A 25433-nucleotide genomic window follows, 5' to 3' on the forward strand; every position below is an offset into this window, starting at 1 on the left:
TCGGATGGGCCCGGCGGAAGGTCGGCCTCCGGGGGCCCCGGGTGAGAGGAAGACGACCTGGGCTCTGCTCGCTCTTTCAGATCCCGGAGCGGGCTTCCCGGGGCCGGCGAAGTGGCCCGCGGCCGCGCCGCCCTCCCGCCACGAAGCGACTGCCACGTCAGGACAACTTCACAAAACCGGGGAGAGGGCGGGTGACGCAAGCCGGGCGGCCGCGGCGGGGTTGGGCCCGCGGCCAGACGAGGAGGCTGACCTCCATCTCGTGCCCCCGCTTCAGCTACACCCGGGCCGGCGCCGGCGCCTGCCCAGCTCTCAGGGAGGCGGGGGAGCAGCGGAGGAGGCGGCGCTACAGCGGAGCCCGCGCCACTGCGGAGCCCGCGCCTTGCCCGCGCTCTCCCGCCCCGCCGGCAGTCCTGGCCAGGGCTGGGCGGCGTCCCCGGAGGTTCCTGGGCCAGGTCCGGTCGGTCCGAGCCGCGCTGAGACCCGGGCGGCAGCGGCGCGGAGAGGTGGCGGCGGCGGCGAGCCGGGAGGCCGGAGCCGGGACACCGACCCGCCATGGAGACCCGCTACAACCTGAAGAGTCCGGGTGAGCGGGGCTGCGGGCTGGGCGCGGTGCCGCACTGTGGGCGGGAGGGAGGAGTGACCCCGGACTCCAGGGCCCCGCGCCGTCGTCCCCTCGCTTCGGCCGCCGCTCGCGGCCCCGCTCCCGGTTTCGCGCTCTACGCGAGCCCGCCGCCTGCCGGGCTGGTGCAGGCCGCGCAGCAGGGCTGCCGAGCCGGCACCAAACCTGGGGACTCCCCTCGGCACCGCGACTGCCCTGCCCTCATTTTCGCCGCGTAGAGCTGGGTTATCAACTCATCCCCGAGCACAGATGTAAAGGTGATGGCCCTGGGTAATAGTGATCATCAGCCCCTCGCCCTACCTGCGCCCTGAACACCGTCGTTAGCCCTTCTCCGTCGCCGCCACCGGACTTTTATTAGCTGCTTGACCCACTCGCATTTGAGGATTTAGTTTAAACGTTCTGTTTGCAGCATTTGGGGCGAATAGAATTACAGACATAAAGGAAATGTTCTGGACTATACCAGTTAACCAAAAAGCTACGAAAACTAGTTGAGCCGTGTACTTTAGAGCTAACCATGATTTTTGCCATACTGACTAGTATGATGTATGTCTATGTTCAGTCATAGAAACTTCTCTTTCTGTATTTAATGCTCGTGCTGCATTCACAGAAGCAGCCAGACAATCCTAGCCTCAAATTCTTTTCTGATGTAGCATAAAGATGCACGAAAAGTAAGCGGCTCTCAGATTAAGACAGGCTTGAAACGAATCTTTGTGTTCTATAAATGGTATTCGATCTGTACCTTGATAAATTTGTTAGGAGGGAGGCGCTCCACACTTCAGCTCCAAATGATAATCCTAGGATGTTAGTGATGGTTTGACCAAGCCTTGCTAGTTTTTTTTTTTTCCTTCCAAAGAAGCAATTTCTCAGTAAGAATCAGCAAGATTAGCATGCTCATGGAAAGAGCTAATTGTGAATCCTTGATTTTTTAAAATAACTTAAAAACGTACAAAGAATCCAGAAAAGCCTGAGGATACTGATTGAACAGAGCTTTGTTAACCAGAGTGCTGTCAGGCTAAGAAACGTTCTTAGGTAACTAAGTTTACAGAATTGGTCATAACATTTGGGGAGGCAAAGACTTAAAAAAAATCTGGCAAAGGCCATGGGCTCTCCAAGAAATACATTTATAGGATTCAAGTTCAGTGGATTCACAATCCCCGCCCCCAGCCCATCTCCTAAGAATACCAGGAAAAAAAAAAAAAAAAAAAAGGAGATCAAAGAGAAAGAGGGAAAGAAAAGCTTAGTTTTAAGATTAAATGGTAGAATGACTAGTTTGTTAAGATTGTGCTAGATTTTAATAAAACTATGTGGGTAAAATGTAGGGTGACTCCTTGGTCACATGGTATCAAGTTCCTTGAGACAGCTGAGGTACTTAGTGGGATGTCCAGAGAATAATGAAAATGTACAATAGTACAATTTGGAATGGAGGATTGGTGGGTCCCAAGAGATTGTTGTCAGAGGACCTTGCTCAATTTTGTTAGGTTATCATACCTGAGATTGTGGTAAGCATTTAAAATTCTCCAGAATGTTGTATGTTTCTATACTATATGACCTACTTGTCATCTGGCTGAACTTGGGTAGACATGCTTCTACTGTGTAATAAATTGCTTCCTCTTTTTGGTTTCATTTCCTCAAAGGTAGTGCTGCTGTTCTAAAAATGAAAAAAAATTTTAAAACCTTTTCTGGTCATTATACAGATTATTTAGAGTTCATGAAAAAGCTAAATTAGATGAGATATGGGACTTATTGTATAAGTGCAGGAGGCATAGTGAAAATGTTTCCTTCCTTTGTTTTATTGTCTTGTAATATTTCATAGGGTAATGCATGTGTGAAAGGAAGTGTTTAAAAACGCTGCACAATGTAAGAGATATAACACTTTTTCTCTCTATCTGATGTGGAGTTGTCTTAGAGGTATGAATGGGACAATTAAGTTAAGACAGTACAAATAACTGGTTAAAGACCAGTGTGTTAGCATATGGACAGTAAAGTTGTTCATTTTATAGATGGGAAAACATATGTATGTATATATTTTTAACATCTTTATTGGAGTATAATTGCTTTACAATGGAAAACATATTTTTTTACGATCTTTCTGGAATGGACCTCTGGCTGTGTGCAGAGCTCTGTGTGGAACCACTTCATAAGCCTCTGGCTAGCGTATCAGTACTTGCCTCTGCATCAGGCTCCCTGATCTCTTTTTGGGTCCGTTCTGGCCAAAGTCGCAGGATCTCGGAGTACGAAGTAGGGAGACCTATGTGTAACGAACCTCCTGTGGCAGATTTCTTTCGAAGGGCCCTATGGGTTGCGTTCAGCAGGTGATTGGCAGGCATATAAGAGATTGGTGCAAAGGCACCCACTACCTCCATCAGAAACCTAGGAGTTATTCTATCCATGCCCAGGGTGTCTACTGCCCCTTCACACTAATCATTCTCAAGCTTTAATGTCCAATTTAGACCCTTCTCCTAGGCTGTAGATACATAGAACTTACTGGTGATTTAACATCTTTACCCAAATTTCCCACAGACCAAAAAAATCTCTCCTAGGTATAAAAACCCAAAACCAAACTAATCAGTTTTCTCTCCTCCCCCAAACTTGCACCTCACCCTAATATTCCTAACCCAGGGTTTGACAGTCACCCGGGAATCCACTGGCGTCGTCTTTGATCTCTTTGGTCTACTCCTTTACTCCACCCTCTACCCTGAAACACACACAAATGCATGCATTTTCACGCAGGTGCCAATACACACAGTCACATATATCTAATCCTTCACTATTGTCACCAGATGAATTAAAACAAAACAAAAACTGATTAGGTCACTCCTAATTGAAAACATTTCAGTAGCTTCCTGATAGCTGTGGATTAAATTCAAAGTAAACTGTTTAGCTTGCCCTCCTCACCAGCCTCATCTCCTATCACTCCTGTGCTCCTTTGCATTTTTACCATCTATCCATTTTGCCTGAGTGATTCTCCAGATGGAGCAGCATATAGGTATATGCCTTGGTCCCTGTTGGAACCTCTGCTTGGAATGCCTTCCCTTTTATCCATTTGAAATTCCTATGAATTCTTCAAGCTTCTTTAAGGTTCTGCCTTGTCCAGCTCCCATAGGCAGACTAAGGTAGTCCCTATATCTGTGCATACTTGGTCAATATTTGTGTTGTAATTGTTTTCATGTCTTTCTCTCTCACTACAAGCTTTTTGAAGACAAGAAGCAGGTCTTAGTCATTCTTCTATCTCCATGGCTCCGATATTCTTTAAATGAATGGATACCTTTGCAGGGTCTTTGTGGCAGAAACAGGAGTCCTTAAGTATTTGCTTAAGTGCCTTCACTGTGGGAGCAGGAAGAGGCGGTTGGGGAGCATGACGTTGGATTCACATCCTCGATAACCTGGAGATGGATGATATCAAGATAGTCATTGCTGCTTTCCGAAAGAATCAGATGCACGAGAGACAGTGACCTGTAAAAGACCCCTTTAGCTGGCACTTTGTCTCCAAAGTCCAGTGAGCTACCTGGGCATGTGAGGAACGCTAATGGGAGGCCCTTAGAGCCCAGAGTTTGGATCCAGAGTGATCCTGTGGCCTCCATGAAAAGGAGGAACGAGAGCAGGAATGCAGGTGCTGCCCACCCTCCTTCTCTTTCCTGGCGCATCTTGTCTTACCATGGTTGGAGAGTTCCACTGATAACCTTGCAAAGAGATAAGAGAGGAGCTGGAGTGGAAGAAGTTTCCTCACTATCCATGTGGTAGCAAGAGATGGAGTATCAGGAGAGGCAGACTAAGCTCTAGCCCTAGTTTCCAGGCAGTACTTTGAATCTTGACTATTCCATAGCAGTGATATTTCTTTTGGGGAGCTAGGGAGCCATGCCGTGTGGCCAGCTACATATGCTTATGGTCTGGATTTGAACCAGGGAGAATCATTGAGAGGGTCTTAAATCTCAAAACATTTCTGACCTGGGGAAGAGGAAGGGGTGAAAAGGAAAGGAGAATTATGTGACAAAATTATTGACTTTCATTTGACAGATATGAACATTGAGGCAGAATAAGATTATAAGTGACTTGTTCAAGGATTTAGAGCTACAAAATATCAGAGCCATATTTAAAAAAAATATATATATATATATTTATTTATTTTTGGCTGCATTGGGTCTTCATTGCTATGTGTGGGCTTTCTCTAGATGCCGCGCGCAGGCTTCTCATTGTTGTGGCTTCTCTTGTTGCAGAGCACGGGCTCTTAGGTGCGCAGGCTTCGGTAGTTGTGGCACATGGGCTCGATAGTTGTGGCACGTGGGCTCAGTAGTTGTGGCTTGCGGGCTCTAGAGTGCAGGCTCAGTAGTTGTGGCGCACGGGCTTAGTTGCACTGCGGTGTGTGGGATCTTCCCAGACCAGGGATTGAACCTGTGTCCCCTGCATTGGCAGGTGGATTCTTAACCACTGTGCCACCAGGGAAGTCCCCAGAGCCAGAATTTTAATGCAGCTCTAATTCCAGAGTCCACATTCTTTTTCACGAAGGTGTTCATAGTATATGTTGTTTCAGAAAAAATAGATTATAAAAACACTAGCATAGGGCTTCCCTGGTGGCGCAGTGGTTGCGCGTCCGCCTGCCGATGCAAAAACAAAAAAAAACACTAGCATAATCTTACCTTCTGTTTGGCTTTGTACTTTGTCTCTCACATGGTATGTGCCTGTGTGGCCCGTGGACTAATAAAATCAACTTGTTTAGTGGTTGCGCCAATGATTGTTCCTTTAAATTCTTTCCTGTAGCAATTCCGACCCTTTCATACATCTCTCATAATATCCGTTGGGTGTTTATTTTCCTCTGTTGAACTGAGCTGAGTGACGAAGAGGCAGAGAAAATGTGATAATGTTATGGAGTGGCATAAAATCTGACCTCTTCAGCTTAATCATTTTGCAGCCTGCTGATGAGGGATAAAGAAAAACAGTCTTCCTGGCATCTTTGATTGCTGACAGCAGTAATCAAGTTAAACTAATTAACTTCATAACAACTTCCATGATTTTATTTATATCTAATTATATTAACTTAGTGATATTTTTACACAGCTCTAAAACAGGGGCTTTCAATTCTCTTTCCGTGGACCCCTTAGGTAGAATGGGCGGATGGGGATAAATAGCCTGAAGGCCCTTCCATGCTGGCCCTGATGTTATGTTTTACATATTGAGGTTCTCCTTAAACCTTTCTTTGAACGAAGGATTTTGTCTCATTATCAAATAAATTTGAGAACCACTGCTTTTTTTTTTTTTGACCATGCTGTGTGGCTTGCAGGATCTTAGCTCCCTGACTAGGGATCGAAGCCGTGCCCCCTGCAGTGGAAGCACGGAGTCCTAACCACTGGATCTCCAAGGAAGTCCCCCAAACCACTGCTTTTTAATCAGATCCTTGGAAAGAGTTTTGTTGGGGGGAAGATAGTAACATTCATTTCAGCTAATATTTGAGTGTGCTAAGCTTACTGTGTGCTAAGCCTTGAGGAGACTGCAATGCAGTAAATGTTGTTGAGCAGGAAGGACAGGTGTTAATCACAAGTGAGATGAACTTTATGAAAGAAAAATTATAAGGTGTTAAGAGGACTTAGAGCAAGGGGACTCAAGCCAGTATCCAGGGCAGCGGTTTCCAAACGAAATAACTTAGAGAGCATTCCTGCTCTCCACTCTCTTGCCAGGAGTCTGCAAGGATTTTTATCTGTCCAAATGGAAATCTCTAGTCGCTCCTCTGAGAGTGGACAAAGGAAGGTGTCAGGGAGACCTTCCTGAGTCAATTTCATAAAGGTCTGGTGGGAGCCAGACTCAGTGATGAAGTGGGGGAGGGGAGGAGGAGCCGCAGTGCAAGCTGAGGAGTTGCTGTGTAGGAAGGAAGGTCTGAAGCAGAGAGAAGGTGAGCTGTGTGCAAAGAATTGAGCAAAGCCTAGTGTCTGGAACTTGGGGGGAGATCGTGTTTCAATATGTATGTGCGTGTTTCTAATATAGCATTTATCATGCTGATTTGTATTGACTCCTCCCCCCAGACTATAAGCTCCTTGATAACAGAAGCTATATTTTATTTTGGTTGTAGCTAAGCATCTAGTATGAACTTAATGAATATTTGCTGATCAGATGAACAAATTCTCTGCCTATCGGGCTTAGCTCAGAGTCGGAGATGGAAAAGAATATTAATAGTTATGGAATAGGATGGTGACTTAAGAGTTTTTTTCCAGTTTAGGAACCCTTGATTAAAATGAAATTTTATGCAAAAAGTCTTGACACATACCGAACTGTTTGGTTGTATTGTGTGAGAGTTGCTTCTCAGTTAACCTCTCCCCGTAACGTTCCAACCTGTGCCACCACAAATTTACTTTTATAGTTTCCTCTGCTTATTCATACCGAGCTGGGTAATTCCTACTGTCTTTCTTTCAGATGTCAGTACCTGACCCCTTTTCTCTTCTGTCTGCTCTCAGGTTAGGTGCCCGCCTGGTGCACACCTCTCTCATAGCATGTATTGAACTGTGTCAGTTGGTTCTCAAGCAGAGTTTTGGAGAGCCTTGGGCCATCTGGTGTTTCCCTGGCTTTGCTCTCCTGTATCCTACACCAGTATCCTGACATTTTTTTAGCACCTAAATCTTGAGGGTGAGGGGGCTGGAATCAAAGGATTGACCTTTGTGAACCAATAGGGGAGGAAAGAGGGTACAGATACACACAGGATTGTAAACTGTCATAAGCTGTTAATAGTCATTGATCACGGGGCTAAAAGTCTGTGGCATTAACTGAAAGAGGTGGAAGAGAATTGAGAGTAAATAGGCGTGAGATAGTCTTGGAGTACTCGTTGGAGGGGGTTGGGTGGAGGTTTCCCGGAGAAATGTAGGAACACAGGGTGGCATTGTGTCCCAGTGGAGATTGTTGTTAATAACTCTATAATGGCATCAATGTACCTGTCTCTGACTTTTTAAACCCCCTTCAGTAATGCTCAGCTTTTTGGGTACAGACTCCAGATAAATAGATGGTTGGGAGGGGCTTCCCTGGTGGCGCAGTGGTTGGGAGTCTGCCTGCCGATGCAGGGGACACGGGTTCGTGCCCCGGTCTGGGAGGGTCCCGCATGCTGCGGAGCGGCTGGGCCCGTGAGCCGTGGCCGCTGGGCCTGCGCAGTGGTTGGGGGACTTCCCTGGTGGTGCAGTGGTAAAGAATCCTTCCAATGCAGGGGATACGGGTTCAATCCCTGGTTGGGCAGCTAAGATCCCACAGGCCGCGGGGCAGCTAAGCCCGTGGGCCACAACTACTGAGCTCCGTCTCAGCGAGAGTCCATCCGTGGCAATCTACAGAGCCCACGTGTCCTGGAGCCCGTGCACCACAACAAAGAGCCTGTGTGTGCCACTAAGACCCGACGCAGACAAAAAAAATAATAATAATAAATACATAAAATAAATATTAAAAAGAAAAAGAAGATGGTTGAGTTGGCTCAGTTAGAATTAAATTTTGTCAGGGGAACATGAAAGAGGAACTCCTAAGAGCCAAAAGTGTGGATGAAGAGGGAAGTGAATATAGGTATAGGTGGGGTGAAGAATGTTATGGGGTCAGTGGATTGGAGGTTTTAATTAAGCCGAAGAATCATTTCAAAAGGGAATTCAGCTAGGGCTATAGAGATTCATTGACCTCTGGGGACAGTGCCATTAAGTTAATGCAAGATAGTGGGTAGAAAGTCCCAAGAGGTTGAGGATATAGGGGGTTTACTGTTCATGAGCATGAGTTCCAGAGGCCACGTTTTTGTTAAATATTCTAACAAGGTAGAGTTGGACTGCCTGTGTTGGAATCCTAGCTCTGTCATTTATCAGCTGTGTGACCTTGGACATGTTATATAATTTCTCCACGTCTCAGTTTCTTCATCTGGAAAATGGGGTTAAAAATCGCACCTATCTCATAGAGTTGTTTTGAGGATTCCATGAATTAATGTTTGAGTGCTACTTCCTATAAGTACTTACTAAATAAAAATAGTGACTTTATGAGACTTCCCTATATATTTAATTTAACGTGTAACTCTTCTAGTGCCTAGCTACCATTTCCTCCCCACCATTATTACTGTTATCCCATAATTAAATGATATGCTCTGTTGAACAAGTCCTCTACACATTTTTTGTTGAAGTAGGAACTTTTTCATTAGGTTTGTAAATCTGTGCTAATCACTTAGAAAAGTAAATTTTAAATGTCTCTATCTTGTGAATTTTATTTTAGCTGTTAAACGTTTAATGAAAGAAGCAGCAGAATTGAAAGATCCAACAGATCATTATCATGCACAGCCTTTAGAGGTTAGTTTCTATCTCTGTCTTCTACATATGTATTTTAATACTTTAATATTTTAAACAAGTTTCTTAAAATTGTTTTTTCATTGCTTTGAATCATTACAAATGTGTTTGATATGCTTTATTGACATATTTTATTCCCTATAGTTCCTGAGTTTTTTGTGGGTTTTTTTTTACTTTTTTTTTTTAACCATTAAAAAAAACTGAAGTATATTTAATTTACAATGTGTTAGTTTCAGGTGTACACTGAGTATTTCTATTAGCCATTCAGAATCAGACATTTTAGAAGAAGCAGATTTCTGGTCTCTATAAAGTGGGCCTCAGATACTAAATTAATTTTAGGTCTTCCCTCAGGAGGGAAAGTGGAAAGAACTCCAGACTCTGCAAGTGGAAGACTTAGCCCCTTGAGGGGTCTCTACAGCTAGTTTGGGCTTTTTGTACGAACATCTCTACCTCTCTTCAGTCTTTCCGTCTGTGAAAGGAGGGTATTTAAATGTGCCCAATCTGGTTTTCATGGTAATAGTGAGAATAAGATGTGATAATATGTGCAAGCATTTTGCAAGCTATGAAGTACGTGGTTAACTGTAAGATGATGTTAACAGCCTATGTGTTAATATTACTGACCACTTACTAAAGAGCTTTTAGGCATCTATGAGGGATAATTTTTAAAAGTTTGCTAAAACAATCCAAATTCATACTAAATTATTTGATTATATAAATAATAATTATCACTAATTAGGATATAAGGATTAATTTACAGTTAAGTCTATAATCTTTGTTTTAGATCAAATGATTTTTTAATTAATTAATTAATTAAATCCCCATCCAGAGAACAATCAAGCATGAACTCAAAATAAATATATTTTCAGACATACCAGAACATAGATTTTCTTCCTTGTATTCCTTTCAGAGGCACATAGTTGACAATAAACCACATAAAAATAATGCAAAAACCAAAAAAACAAACAACAACAAATAAATACAGAGGAAGATTGAGATTCCAGTAAACCTAGAAGACATTCAAGTGAAGAATTTTGGAATGTGTCAAGAAAGCAATTAGTCCAGATTAAAACTTCAGGGCTCCAGAAGAGATTTTTCAGAGAAAATAAATGGAGCTAAAGTAATAGGAAATATGTAAATTTATAATCTTATTTATGACTATATAACAATGCTCAGATGTTTTAAAATGCATTTGTTTAAAAACATTTTAGCTCTTATGGGACATGAAAACTAGATTTAATAGCTTTTATTTGTAACTTTTATACTTGAGACATTGTGTGCATTAGGAACTGTTCTAGCAATAATATAAAAAGTTAATTTTTCTCACCCATGTTTCTAATACTGATAAAAAAAAATCCAACTTTTTAATGTTATTGATTCCTTGTTGGTTATTGTTTTTGTTCAGGATAACCTTTTTGAATGGCACTTCACAGTTAGAGGGCCCCCAGATTCAGATTTTGATGGAGGAGTTTATCATGGACGAATAGTACTGCCACCAGAGTATCCCATGAAACCACCAAGCATTATTCTCCTAACGGTAAGAATTCTTGACTTTTTGGAATGCTTCTGGTGTAACTCTTCCTGGTGGCTGTAAAGTGTGTATGCATACTCATTTTCATTAAGAAATAAAGTGGACCATTATTATTATAACTTTGCTTTTGGAGACCAGACCTTGGACTGTATTTTTTTCTGGAAAAAAATTCCTAGGAAGTTGAAGCATCTGAGAAGTACTATGATGCTAATTGCCATAGTGTGGTTGTTAGGATTCAGTGAATTAATTGTATGCAAAGTGCTAGGCTGGCACATGGTAAGTACTCAAGAAAGGGTAGTTACTGTGATTGTACCTCTTAATCACGTTATCTCCTTCAGTTTCTCAGCTTTCTTATGCTTTGTTCTTGAGTTTCCTCGTGCAGCTCTTAGAATAAGAACTGACACAGTCCTCAGTAAATGTTAGCTATGTTATTACTATTTATATCTTAGAATTTCTCTCCATCTTCACATATTTTATCTCCCTGTAAAGGAAAGCTGTTGATCCAGTTTTCTCTTTTATTTCCTGGGACATTATTCCATCAGTAAATTCCTCTCTTAAGTGTTAAGCTTTTCTTCCTTCATTTCCTTTCATTTATGTGTGTTTAATTATCCCCTGACCTTGAAAGAAGCAAAAATAAAACACAAAAACCTTCCCGTATCTCTGCTACCACTTTAAGCTGCAGTCTTATTTTTCTCTTCTGATAACCTTCAAGACATGCTAACTCTAGTGTAGCCCGTTGTGTTCTGGTTCCCACACATAGCACCCTGTTTAAACAGGCTTACTACACCAGTCTCAGAGACCAGTTGGAGAAATCTCACCACATCTTCTCAGTCTTCATCCTATTCCATCTGAGTTTAAGTTAAACATCTGATACACATGGGGATAGCAAATGGTAAAAGAAAAGATATTCATCATTACCAAATTAATGTTGCTTTTACTTATAGTGTTTGATGTAGTGGAAAGAGCATTAGTTTTAGAGCCAATAGCCCTGGATTCTGGCCAGCGTGGTTTCCATTACACCATGGGCAGGTTGCATAATCTCTTTGAAATTCAGTTTTCTCATTTGTCAAAAGGGATGTGTATGGTAAATATAATCACACTATAAAGTTCCTGGCATATAGAAGGTGCTTACTAAACACTAGGTGTTGTTGAGAATTGTTAATGCTGGCAGTAGGGCTGGAGCAGGAGGCCCTGGAGGGGCCCTTCTCTTCTTTTAGTTGCTGGATCGTGGGGAGAGCCAGGTGGTCTGAAGGGAGGGCTGGTGCGTGGGGAAACTGGTGGGGGGCAGTGGGGCAGCAGCTGTTCACCGATGATGTCGTCTTTGTACCGGTTTTCAGTACTTAACTCTTTCTGATTCACTTCCTCTCTTTTGAAAAGTCTTCTCCAGCCTTCATAACAAATATTTATTAAACATGTGTCTTGCACCCTGTGGGTGTGGCAGAGAATAAGTCAAATTCTCTGCCCACGTGGAACTTACATTCTAACTTCATGTCTCTTTTTCCTATCCTTCCCCTAAGTATGGATAGTCTACGAGTTCAGACTACAGCTTTTTCCTCTTATTTCTATGAAATGGTTTCAACGATCACCTCTGTGAAAGTCAGGTACCAGAAATGTATTATCTTCTTCTGATACCAGCATGTCTGTATTTCTGCCTGCCTGCCGGACATCATCAGTAGCTCTTCTGCCAAGACAAAACTGAAATCATTCTCTCTCATCTTTCACTTCTGTGTTCCTGTATGAAATTGCATTATCCTTCTGAGAATCACTCCCATTTCAGAGCCTTCCTCCCCAGTATCTAGTTTCTTCTCTTTTAGATCCTTCCCAGAGTCTAGCACCATACTAGGCACAGAGGAGGACATCAGGACATCTTTATATGTCAATTATTTAGATGTCACTTGTGCAACTCAGTTTCACAAAGCTGCTACAACTTCTAAAAACAGCTTTTATTATTCATTCAGAATCCAGCAAATATTTGTGGAGTATCTGTAAGAGGACAAAAATCTGTATCCCCTTGGAGGTTCCATCCTTTTAAAATTCTCTAAAAAATTATCTTTAAAAGTTCTTTATATATAAAATATATTTATACTTTAAAGTATAAAACATTAAACACACACATGTATAACTTTTAAAATACCCTGTTTATTCCTAAGGCTAATGGACGATTTGAAGTAGGCAAGAAAATCTGTTTGAGCATCTCGGGACATCATCCTGAAACTTGGCAGCCTTCATGGAGTAGTGAGTATTTAAAGTGAATATAAATCTTATATAACTTTAGTCAATTCATAATAATAATGTATAGTACTCTCTTGAGGTTGAAGCTCTTTTGGATAAATAATTTGATATTATTGAATAAATAATAAAATTCTTTTCCTTGTCTAGATTTTTGCATCATTTTAATACAGTCCCCTACTTCTACCTCTTCAGTGAAAGCCTATGAGTCTTTTCTTTTTCTCTTTCCAGAGTAAACCCAGTTCCTTTTACAGAGCAACTTAGATTGATGTTTACTTTTTATTTCAGTAAGAACAGCATTATTAGCCATCATTGGGTTTATGCCAACAAAAGGAGAGGGAGCCATAGGTTCTCTAGATTACACACCTGAGGAAAGAAGAGCCCTTGCGAAAAAGTAAGTTTTGCATTTCCTTATTCGTTACGATCTGAATACTGTTCTGGATAATGGCTACTAGGAGATAGGCTCTGTCTCTTTGTGACTCACCTTGGTTCTACAGGATCTAGTCTTAGTTTTGCTATTTCAGAAATTCAGTTTTATCAATTTCCCCAGGGGCGACCAGACTTTAAAGAATTTGTTTCATGCTATCTAGTTTTAAAAAGTAGTTGATAGGGCTTCCCTGGTGGCGAAGTGGTTGAGAGTCTGCCTGCTGATGCAGGGGACACGGGTTCGTGCCCCGGTCCAGGAAGATCCCACATGCCGTGGAGCGGCTGGGCCCGTGAGCCAAGGCCGCTGAGCCTGCGCGTCCAGAGCCTGTGCTCTGCAACGGGAGAGGCCACAACAGTGAGAGGCCCACGTACCGCAAAAAAAAAAAAAAAAAAAAATTAGTTGATAATATCAACCTACGATGAGCGATACCTTCTAGAAGATAGTACTGGTCATTTATCTCCACTTGGGCAGTTTTACAGATTGAAAAGAGCCAGAGTAATGATATGTATGTAGCTTTCCACAAAAGTTTAAACACTCCTTGAAGGCAGGGAGGGAATCCATTTTATCATCTTTGTATCTGTAGCATCTGCCACATAGCAAGTTCTCAATAAATGATCTGGAATAAAGCAAAGATTTTCTTTATCAAGTTGTAGTTTCCCAGTGGTATTGCCTTCTTGGTTTTTTTCAAGTACATTCTGTCTGTATAACCCAGATTAGTCATTAGATTCAGAGTAGCCTCTCCTTTGAGTAGTGCTAAAACTAATTCTTGATTTTGATCATTGTCCTGTTCTGGACTTTGCTGCCTACCACCTTTCAGACCTATTATGTTAATTAAATTGTAGTATATCTTACCCTAGCACAGCCCAGAATGGCCCTCCATAGATGTTTGTTAAATCAGATAGACTTTAGCCTCGGGAAGATTTGATAGACTCCCTGTTTTATCAGCAACTTTTCTTTTTAAACCTTATTCCCAAGTTTGGTATATACCTTGCAGCTACTATTCACAAACTATAATATGTACTTGGAGTACATAGCATTTGTTTTGATTTCCTATGTCGACTTTCTATCTTGATACTTCCATCCAGTTCATTTCATGTACAAAGTAAAAAAAAAAAAAAAAACCAAAAAACTTTTTGTTTAGACTTCTCACTCTATATATTCTAGGTTCTTAGTCTGTGATACAGGCTTTCTAAAACATGATTTTGCATTCAACCATGGTAGCATACTGTCCTTGTGGATAAACTAATACTAATATATTAAAAATAAACTTTCTCCTTTAAACTTCATCTGACTTCTCAGTTAAAAGTGAACACATTTTAAGGTAAATAATTTGGATACAACTGATTCTCAAAGGATATGGACAGCAGTGCTACTTCTGGTGAAACAAAGAACATTCATCAATAAACACTAAATTAATACAAGTTTTACATATATTTTGTCTACATGAAGTTATAAGTAGTATATTCTTCAAGATCTAAGACTCTTATTTTGTTGAACTAGAAGTAGGACAAAATAGTTTTTTTAAAAGTTCAGCAATGTAACAATATATATTTCTGCATTTTATACACATTTACTTCCAGTCATACAAAGAAGAAAAAAACATACAGAAACAAATTAATATTAGGAAATAGTCTAGTTAGCAGGCTTATTTTGAGCCTCTGATTATTATAATGAATGATGAATTTCAGTGTCTGGATTTTCTACAAGTTCTCTGATCTTTCAAGTTGTACTACTATTTTGATGAGTAGGGTTTGTGAGTTTTTCCTTGGAAATATCTGTAAATTCTATTTTATTTTATTTAAAAAAATTTGTTTTTATTTGGCTGCACCGCATGGCCTGTGGGATCTTAGTTCCCCTACCAGAGATCAAACCCGGGCCCACAGCAGTGAAAGTGCCAAGTCTTAACCACTGGACTGCCAGGGAATTCCCGATTTGAGCTTTAAAATGGACTTTTTACATAGACTTGTTATGTGTGATCTTGAGGATAGTGTAGTTAAACAATTTATATGTTTTGTCTTACAGATCTAAAGCTTACTTTATTTAGGCAGTGTGTTAGGAAAAAATGAAATCTAAGCCCTAGTTTTTGTTTTTTTTAAATTTCAGATTGTTAAAATTGAGGTATAACTGACATGGATTTTTTTTTTTTTTTTTTTTTTTTTTGCGGTACGCGAGCCTCTCACTGTTGTGGTCTCTCCCGTTGCGGAGCACAGGCTCCGGACGCACAGGCTCAGCGGCCATGGCTCATGGGCCCAGCCGCTCCGCGGCCTGTGGGATCCTCCCGGACCGGGGCACGAACCCACGTCCTCCGCATCAGCAGGCGGACTCTCCACCACTGCGCCGCCAGGGAAGCCCCCTGACATGGATTTTTTTAAAAAACAGTTTAACTTGTGTATTTGTCTCAGAACTATAATTATTGCCAAAATTGTCTAATTTGCATATAGATGAGTGTGATACGGAATTGTTGAGTGAGCTTTTAAATTTAATCATTCAGTATTTGAGTGTCTTGGATTAACTTTCAAGTATTTGATTTATACCCATCAAAAAATTACTTCTTACCAGATCACAAGATTTCTGTTGTGAGGGATGTGGCTTTGCCATGAAGGATGTCCTGTTGCCTTTAAAATCTGGAAGTGATTCAAGTCAGGCTGACCAAGAAGCCAAGGAACTGGCTAGACAAATCAGTTTTAAGGTACTCTAAATTTGTAAATAAATTCTAATTCTGTAGCCCTTTTGTTTATTGCCAACTTTTGGACAGAAAGTAAAGAAATGTAGTTCTGTCTCACTGAGGTTTTTACAAGTAATTTTTCTTATTACAAAACTAATAATATATATTCACAGAAGCAGCATTATTATTATAGCATAGTAATGGTTAAAACTTAGACTCTGGTATACTGTGCCAGGGTTCAAATCTCAGCTTTGCTGCTTATTGGTGGTAGGATATCAGGCATATTACTTACATTGTACCTTTTTCTTATCTGTGAATAATAATGGTACTTGTAGTATTCTTATGAGAATTGAGTTAATGCTCATTTAAATGTATTGCATTTAGAACTGTCTCTGGTGCTTAATAAATTTTAACTATTATTATAGAAAATATAGATAAACAATAAGAAGAAAATAACAATCATGCATAATCCCATCCCCAAGAAATAGCTGTTATTAATATTTTGACATGTCTCTCATCCTTTTGCTCTGCATATAATTACTTCTGGAATTTAATTTTTAGCTCCATCAAAAAAAGTCAACCTGCCTTAAGCAACATGCTGCCTCCTCCCTTTTCTCCCCTCTCTACATCTTGTATATCCTCCCATGTCCAGTTCTTGGGAGAAATTTTCCCTTCTATTTTACTGCGGTGCCTGGAAGAGGAGGTGCTTAATAAGTGTTGGTTGTTTTCTTCCTTCTGAGGATTCCTATTGTACTTAACATTACTTCTCTGAAAATCTTAGGGCCAGATGTCTTTTGTACATCAGAATTTCAGATTTTAGAAATATTAAACCTGTACTAACATCCATAGTGGGATCTAGGGCAGCACCCCATAATCAAGTCTATTAATATCTCATCAGCAAACCTGGGAATATTTACAGTAATGTGCGATCAAGACTGTTAATAGCCTCACATGTCAGACTTTGCTTGAAAATTACAAAAAACTTTAGTTTTTAGAGCTTTTTGGAGGGGATTGTGAACCAGGAGTGTTAGTTTTGTTCCTCACCAAGTAACAGCTCCTTGAGAATAGGTATTGTCTACTCTTCCTTAAATATCTAGCACAGTATTGGACACAAATGAATGCTCAGAGCTTAACTGACTAGTTGATGTTAAAGTACTAATTAAAATAAATCCAGGAGAGGACTTAGTAGGTTGTGGGTTATTCTGTACATCTCCTCTTGTGACACTGCTCTTAGGTGTATCTTTTTTTTATAGGCAGAAGTCAATTCATCTGGAAAGACTATCACTGAGTCGGACTTAAACCACTCTTTTTCACTAAACGATTTACAGGATGATATACCTACAACATTCCAGGGTGCTACTGCAAGTACATCGGTATGGCTCTTGTCTTTTATATCTGTATCTATATCTATACCATTGTCATTATTTGCAGTAGAAGAGGCGATATCTAGATGAAATATCGGAATATTTTGGTTCTCCTAACAGTTGGGTTCTAGCCTAGCTCTCCCTCTAGTGAATTATAGTATCTTAAGCAAGTTATTCATATCTTCTGAGCCTTCTTTTTTGTTAAATGGGGATGGACTAAACAAATTTTAGGTCCTATTGTCCTTCCAGAATTTTATGACTTTTCTGAAAAGTTAGTTTCAATATAGTGCTAGACTCTGAATGAAACAAAATATACATGCATTAGCTGCTTTCTAAATAGGCACTGTATCTCTGGAAGGTTCGTTAAGCTGCATTAAGGCACTGACTTAAAGGCCTGGAGTCAAAGATTTGCCTTAGACCATCTCTGTCCAGTACAGTAGCCACTAGCCACATGTGACTATCTAAATTTGAATTTACCTTATTCAGAATGAAACTAAATTAAAAATTCAGTTCCTTAGTCACACTGGCTACATTTCAAGTATTCAAGAGCCACATGTGGCTAGTGGCTACTGTATTAGACAGCATAGATACAGAACATTATCATCTCAAAAAGTTCTGTTGGACGGTGCTCCCTTGTACATAGTAAGTGTCTAATAAATAATTATTGAATGAAAGATTACACGGATGCTATGGGTCTTATTAGTTGTGCCCTGACCTATTGTCTAAACATTAGCGGGCTTTGCTCGTTGGAGAGACTGATTAAGAAACTGTGACTGTATTGTTGCTAAATAATTAGTATTATGGGGGAAAACATTGACTTTCCTTTCTTTTTTTAAATTTTTAAATAAATTTATTTATTTATTTTTAGCTGCATTGGGTCTTCATTGCTGTGCACGGGCTTTCTCTAGTTGTGGCGAGCAGGCACTACTCTTCCTTGCGGTGTATGGGCTTCTCTTGTTGTGGAGCACGGGCTCTAGGCACGTGGGCTTCAGTAGTTGTGGCACACGGGCTCAGTAGTTGTGGCTCACGGGCTCTAGAGCGTGGGCTCAGTAGTTGTGGTGCACGGGCTTAGTTGCTCCGCAGTATGTGGGATCTTCCTGGAGCAGGGCTCGAACCCGTGTCCCCTGCCTTGGCAGGCGGATTCTTAACCACTGCACCACCAGGGAAGTCCCTCCTTCCTACATGTAAGAGAGGAACTGTCTTTTTCATAACAGATTGTTTGGTTGAGTAGCCACATCTTTCCCCCCTGTCCCGTTTATAGAGGATTTTAAGGGGTCAGGAAAATTGAAATAGAAGCTGGGCAAATACAGATAATCCTTTTACTCAGGAATACTTATTATAAAGTGGGACTGAGTGGTCTTCTCCCATTCAGAGAGTGAGATGGGCAGAAAGAACTTGATTGGAGAAAGCAGGGGAGAGGGTGCTCTAAAGGAAGTTTTTGGGGGACTGGAGATGGAAGTATAAGAAAAAAGTGCATGCTAAGAGTTAAATCATTTTTAGGTGTTGCCCATGTAATTTCATGAATTACAGAGAGATATAGTGAATTAATTTTAGTCAGTAAATGTTTTAGCTTGCAGTATTTTTAAAAAATTCAGATTACTTTTCACCTTTAGAATTCTAATAGTTTTTTATTTATTTATCTTATAGATTTTATTTATTTATTTATTTATTGGCTGCGTTGGGTCTTCCGTTGCTGTGCGCTGGCTTTCTCTAGTTGCGGCGAGCGGGGGCTACTCTTCCTTGCGGTGTGAGGGCTTCTCATTGCAGTGGCTTCTCTTGCTGCGGAGCACAGGCTCTAGGCATGCAGGCTTCAGTAGTTGTGGCACGCAGTCTCAGTAGTTGTGGCTTGCAGGCTCTAGAGCGCAGGCTCAGTAGTTGTGGCACACGGGCTTAGTTGCTCTGCAGCATGTGGGATCTTCCGGGAGCAGGGCTCGAACCCGTGTCCCCTGCATTGGCAGGCGGATTCTTAACCACTGTGGCACCAGGGAAGCCATCTAATTTTTTTTTATATCATAAATAGTTTTTTAAAAAATAGAACCATCCTATTAGAGAGAGGAGGAGGGTAGTAATCTTTTTTCACCTATAAGGACAGTCTCCTAATACTTGTGATGTATTTAAATCTGTCTTTAGTCTATTTTAAATCTATGTCAAGTCTCCTGTTGCATATTCCAGTTATACTTATTCCAGTTGTAATTTATTTTTTACTTAGTTATTTATTGTCTGTCTCCCTTCCCAGAATGTAGGCTCCTTGAGGATCAGGGCTGTGTTTCTACTGCACGATATCCCTAGTGCTTGGCATAGTGCCTTGTATATAGTAGATGGTCAATCGGTATTTGTTGGTTGAATAAATGAATCTTAGGATTGGCACTTTAAAAAAATACTAGGAATACAGATAAAGAAATCAAGAAGTTTAGTAAATTAGATTGCACAAACAGTAGTTTTGTTATTACAGTAGTCTTTTCCATTTTGATTTTTTTTCTTATTTTTTCTTCCAGTTTTATTGCAATATAATTGACATACAGCACTATAAGTTTAAAGGTGTACAGCATAGTGATCTGACTTACATACACCATGAAATGATTGCCACAATAAGTTTAGTGAACATCCATTATCTCAGAGATACAAAATAAATGAAAAAAGAAAAAAATATTTCTTCCTTGTGATGAGAACTCTTAGGATTTCCTCTCTTAATAACTTTCACGCATAACAAAGAGCAGTGTTCATTCTATTAATCGTATTGTACATGACATCCCTAGTACTTATGTATCTTATAACTGGGAGTTTGTACCTTCTGACTACCTTCATCCATTTCCCCTACCCCCAGGCCCCTGTCTCTGGTAATCCCAAGTCTGATCTCTTTTTCTATGAGTTTGTTTGTTTTGGAAGTTTAATTTACCTACAACACTACGTTAGTTTGGTGCACAGCATAGTGATTTGATATTTCTATACATTACAAAATGATCACCACCCATTTTGATTTTAAAGTACATAAAGCAGAACTCTTTTTCGTAGGTATAGGTAATTGATACCAATTCTGGTTAAAAAAATAAAATTGCATACAGTTGCAAATTTAGCTCTTAACTACATTTACATACAGATTATCTCAGAGTGTGATTATATAATTTGATCACTGTGGAAGTAACTGAAACCTCGTTTTGGCTGAGGGTAGCTGCTTTACATGCAAGTGTAATATAAATTCACTGAGATGTTATACATCAAATCCCAGATAAGGTATGTTTTTTTAGCCTTGAGGGGGTGAGAGATTGCCCAAAGTCTAAATACAGCAGATAACATCAGGCCATCTGTTTATTTGATGCAGATTTTTTAGCTATGTAGAAATGGGAACATTACTGATGGTCGTTTTATGTTTTTCCAGTCTGTCAGACTTTTTTCTTCTTCCCAGGGATTGAGGTTCTGAATAAGCCGTTTCATTTTGTGTTAGAAAGCAAACACAAAACTCCCTCCCAGATGCTATTCTAGGTTACTATAGAAAAGCTTTTATATATATATATATATGTGTATATATATATATATATGTGTATATATATATATATATGTATGTATAACAAGGGACTTATCTGTGACTGTGATTTTTTTATATATATTTAAATGTAATTTTATTAAATATAAACGTCACATACTTTTACGTTCCCAGAAATATCACTTCATCTTAATGAAGGAAATGGAAACTATTATGACGTAAGTCTTCATTCTGTGATATGTGTGTTTGAACAAGTTTAGGCAAACAGCAGAGATTTAAAAGTCCTACCACCAAACCTATGGCATTTTGAAGATGCTAAGGCCAACTTGATTCTCCATCTGCAGTTCAATATGAACCACCAAAATTTAGTCCAATTAGTCCTTCAACTACAAATAATCATACTAATAAAGTTCTGAAAAGCAGCACTAAATCAAGTTCTGAAAAGCAGTCCTAAATAGTCATGACTTTTTTTGTTACCTAAATCTGGAGTCTTCAAAGGGATATATCGATAGTAATATTAATAATGACTAACATTTAATAAGCAATTGTGTATCCTAAGCACTTTATATCATTATCCTGTTTAATCTTCACAACTACTGAACTGGATAGTATCCTTGTACAGGAGAGGGAGCTGAGTCTTAGGTTAAATAACTTGCTTAGGGTCACACATCTATGAAGTGGCGAAGCCAGCCTAGTAATGATAAGACTCCCTGTTTTAGTCAGGTATATGGGCAGGATAGTGTTCTCCCCTAAAACTAATGGCAAAAACAACATGTTTAAAATCAAAGCCTTTGGGCTTCCCTGGTGGCGCAGTGGTTGCGCGTCCGCCTGCCGATGCAGGGGAACCGGGTTCGCGCCCCGGTCTGGGAGGATCCCACATGCCGCGGAGCGGCTGGGCCCGTGAGCCATGGCCGCTGAGCCTGCGCGTCCGGAGCCTGTGCTCCGCAACGGGAGAGGCCACACAGAGGGAGGCCCGCATACCACAAAAAAAAAAAAAAAATCAAAGCCTTAAGATGAATCAGTTTCTGAATGCAGAGACTGATTCATCTTAAGGCTCCCGCGTCCCCTGCATCGGCAGGCGGACTCTCAACCACTGCGCCACCAGGGAAGCCCCCCACACCTATTTTTTATAACAATATTATTATGAAGAACATATGGTTTGAAATTATTTCCTGTGTTCTCTGATTGTTGATGTAGTAAGATAACACTGGGGGAATAACACTGTTGCGAGTTGCCCTTTTTTGCCATTTAGAATGTGGCAAATTTTTATGTAGAAGTGGGAATCAAATTCCTTCCCTCCTTGAGTCTCCTGGAAGAAGGGAGGTACCCAGATGCCTAGCAGATACTGTTTGAATTGCTGCTGGAGGAGAGTACAAAGCAGTCTATGGAGAATATGGGCAAACTCTGTCCTTGTCTTATTTGTTGCTGGTAAATCCCTCCTCTACCTGGTGAGCACTCAGAATAAATTGTGTTGCTGGCTTATTCCTGGGGGTGAATTACTAATCTCAGCATTCAGAGAATTCTTGGTAGTTTTACCCTTAGTCATATTTAGCGCTCGGAGATTCCGTGTGCTGTTGAAGAGCCCGTATGAAATTGTTCTTTGCCAATTTCAAACAAAATTTCTTAAAATTTCATAGTGTGGCGTCCAGAACACCTTAGCAGCGTCCCTTCAACAACCTGCCCAACCTGTAGCTGAGGATACCTCCATGAGCCCTCGACAGCGCCGGGCCCAGCAGCAGGGTCAGAGAAGGTCGTCTACTTCACCAGCTGTGACCCAGGGCCGGCCGCCAAGAGACCACCACACTGATCATGGCGGATCCGCTGTACTGATTGTCATCTTGACTTTGGCATTGGCAGCTCTTATATTCCGACGAATATATCTGGCCAATGAGTACATATTTGACTTTGAGTTATAATATTGTTTTGTGTCTTAAGAGCTGTGACTCAGCTACTTCATTAAACATTCTGCATTGGGTATAATCTAAGAATTGTTTACAAAAAGATTATTTTGTATTTACCCTTCATTCCTTTTTTGATCCTTATATTTCAGTATAAATATAGCTAGACATTCAGACTGTGTCCTGCTTAGTATAAGGGACTGGAAGTCAAAGTCCCTTGTCTCTCTATATGACCTGCTTTACAGGGAAATAACTTATTGTTGTTTCTTATGCCTCAGCTTCTCTTTATGTAAATTTGTGATACTTTCCTGTATAGCCCTTTAAAATTTTTGGATAAAAAATGGTATTTTAAGTTCCAATGAGTATTACTAGTTACTCAATACCATTTATTGAGTACTCTGTTTCTACTTAATGTAGAATGATATAGGGATAAGAGTTGAAAAAAAAGGGAAAATAAAACCCCTCAAATAGCTTGCTTAAAATGTATTCATATGAGACATACTGGAATTGCCCATTCTGTGACTGACTGTATCCTAAACATTCTTTGGTGAAAGTAAACTATTTTGGTCAAACATTTCTGAGGAAATGAGATTACATCATTATTATTGTATGTTACTTGAAGAGGGAATAATGCTTTGTAACCACTTTGATATGCTGTTATCCCCTTCTCTCCAGTTCACACACAAGATTTTAAAAGAAAGAAGGAAAACAGCCCTCCATAGAGCTTTGATTTAAGGAAGGAAGGATCCAAGCCAGGAAATTGCTTGATTTTCTTCCACAAGTTAAATGGGAGGATCTTAAGATCTGAATGTTTGCTGTACTTTGAATTGTATATCTTTTGAGTGTATTATATGCCTAGCTTTATAATCACTATAAATTTAATTATTCCAGGAATATCATTATATTGAAATATTTCATGTACCATTTTAATATAAAAGCTCAGGGCCCATGTAACAGTGATAGAAATTAGAACTGCCCACCTAATCAAAGCCCAAGAGATAATTTTCAGCGCAAAATCAATATATCAATATATATCAATATGTTTATTGATATATTGATCAATAAATCAGCATGTAACTTAGTGCTATCTCCACAGAGTCTAGTAGATAATTTTATCATCATATATAATGCCTGGTGAGAACATATAATCACAGAAAAACATTACCTTCAGCATGTTCAGGAGCAGCATTGAGGGCACTCTTGAGAGTATTGTTAATGAAGATTTAATTTTTAAATACAGGCAGTCCCCAGCTTTCAAATAGGTTATGCTCTAAAAGTGCATTTGTAAGTTAATTTTTTTTTTTTTATGACTCAGTGTTGTAAATCATGTTTAGGTTCTAGACAAGGCCACATTAGACAAGATCCTTTAGTCCATAATGTATCTTGAATACTTTGGGGGATGGTATTTATAAAGTCCTTACGTAGCTTTAACGAACTGAAATTATGGGCAAGATAGAAACAATTTGTAAAATGATTTTAAAGGCAAATTTAATCTTTACTCCTGCTCTTATAGGATTTGGTTCTATGAACTATCAGACACAATTTGTTTTCATCTTATAGCCAGTTATGTCTGCATCTAAAATAAGAACGTATTGTATACTATTATATAATACACAGTTTTCTTAAATTTTAATAAATAAGCATTTTTAAAGTGTTTACAGATTGTTTCTCTTATATCTACAGCTGAAGTTGGTAAAGTCTAAAAGGCCCAAGGACTTTATGAAGACCTCGTATGTCAGGAAAATTATAGGTTACCATTTTATAACTTTATTGCCTTGAGAAAATACATTCTGAAGTGTTGGTTTGGAATGTAAAATATTAGAAATATTGGTTCAGTGGTCAGTGGTCTCCTAGCAAGAGGTCACTGACTCACGGGGAAGACCAGGTAATGTTATCACCTGAGAAGAAGGAAATCCCCATTCTCTCAGCCTATCCTGAGGTTAATTGTGTGCTAGGAACAATCTTCCCTCCATTTCCTCTCCGTCACACTGAGCCAGCCTCGATCTATGTGATCTTGTTGCATGTTTCCATGGAGTGTGTCTATACTTTAAAACTGATAAAGCCAAGAAGATTTCACATTCTACAGATCTTCTTCTCTCTGAGTTGCCTCTCTTCTTTCACCCATCAACAGCCAGGCCACCTCCTTCTTTGTGCTGTTTTTTTTGTTTGTTTGTTTTTAGCACCTGATACACGTATCTGAAAGTGGCATATCTTTTGCTTCTTCCCTTTCAGCTCATATTGCTGCCTAAAACTCCTTAAGTTGTCAATCTGGCCCCCATTGTGGAGTTAATGAACAAAACTGGTCTTTGGAGCCATTCTTACATCCCGATAAAGGGGCTCTTCAGAAAACTATTATTTTTAAAGCCCCGATTTAACCCCTTATTTACAGCATAAGGCCAAAACCGGATGTGTGATCTGGTAGGTAAAGGCTTAGGACCCCTTCCTCCAATCCTCAGATTTAGGTACATGGCTTTTCCTTTGACCAACATAACACATATCAAGGTAGTTAAAATAGCATGCTTGAAAAAATATATAATGTCTGTTTCACCTGTAACTGTTTAAACCAATGAAACCTTTCAAATTTTATGTATTGTGGGGCTTTTATGTAGCACTTTATATTTTCATGCTGCTTATAGTTTTATTCTACTGAAATAAATGAATTTCATCAAAATTCTCAACTACTTTTTTTTAAAAACCTTTAAAAATTGTTTATTATTTTGACTATGAAAACATAAAATTTCCTATTTCAGGGGAGTAAGAAATCATTTTGTTCTTTTTGTCTATGAATAAACTTTCTGGTACTTTGAGACCTCCCTTTTTTTTTTTTTTTTTTGCGGTACGCGGGCCTCTCACTGCTGTGGCCTCTCCCGTTGCGGAGCACAGGCTCCGGACGCGCAGGCTCAGCGGCCATGGCTCACGGGCCCAGCCGCTCCGCGGCATGTGGGA

General features: G+C 40.0%; 1 protein-coding gene across 1 annotated transcript; it reads left to right on the forward strand.

The window, feature by feature from the left end:
- Positions 1 to 492: 492 nt before the first annotated feature.
- UBE2J1 (ubiquitin conjugating enzyme E2 J1) lies at positions 493 to 25150 on the forward strand. The gene is made up of 8 exons (XM_024116826.3): positions 493 to 583; positions 8825 to 8898; positions 10298 to 10429; positions 12574 to 12658; positions 12941 to 13046; positions 15639 to 15768; positions 16998 to 17117; positions 22227 to 25150. The coding sequence occupies exons 1-8, from the start codon at positions 553 to 555 to the stop codon at positions 22503 to 22505; spliced, it is 957 nt and encodes a 318-aa protein (XP_023972594.1). The 5' UTR covers positions 493 to 552; the 3' UTR covers positions 22506 to 25150.
- The last annotated feature ends 283 nt before the right edge of the window (positions 25151 to 25433 follow it).

This window comes from Physeter macrocephalus, chromosome 10, assembly GCF_002837175.3.
Source record: "Physeter macrocephalus isolate SW-GA chromosome 10, ASM283717v5, whole genome shotgun sequence".
NCBI lineage: Eukaryota > Metazoa > Chordata > Mammalia > Artiodactyla > Physeteridae > Physeter > Physeter macrocephalus.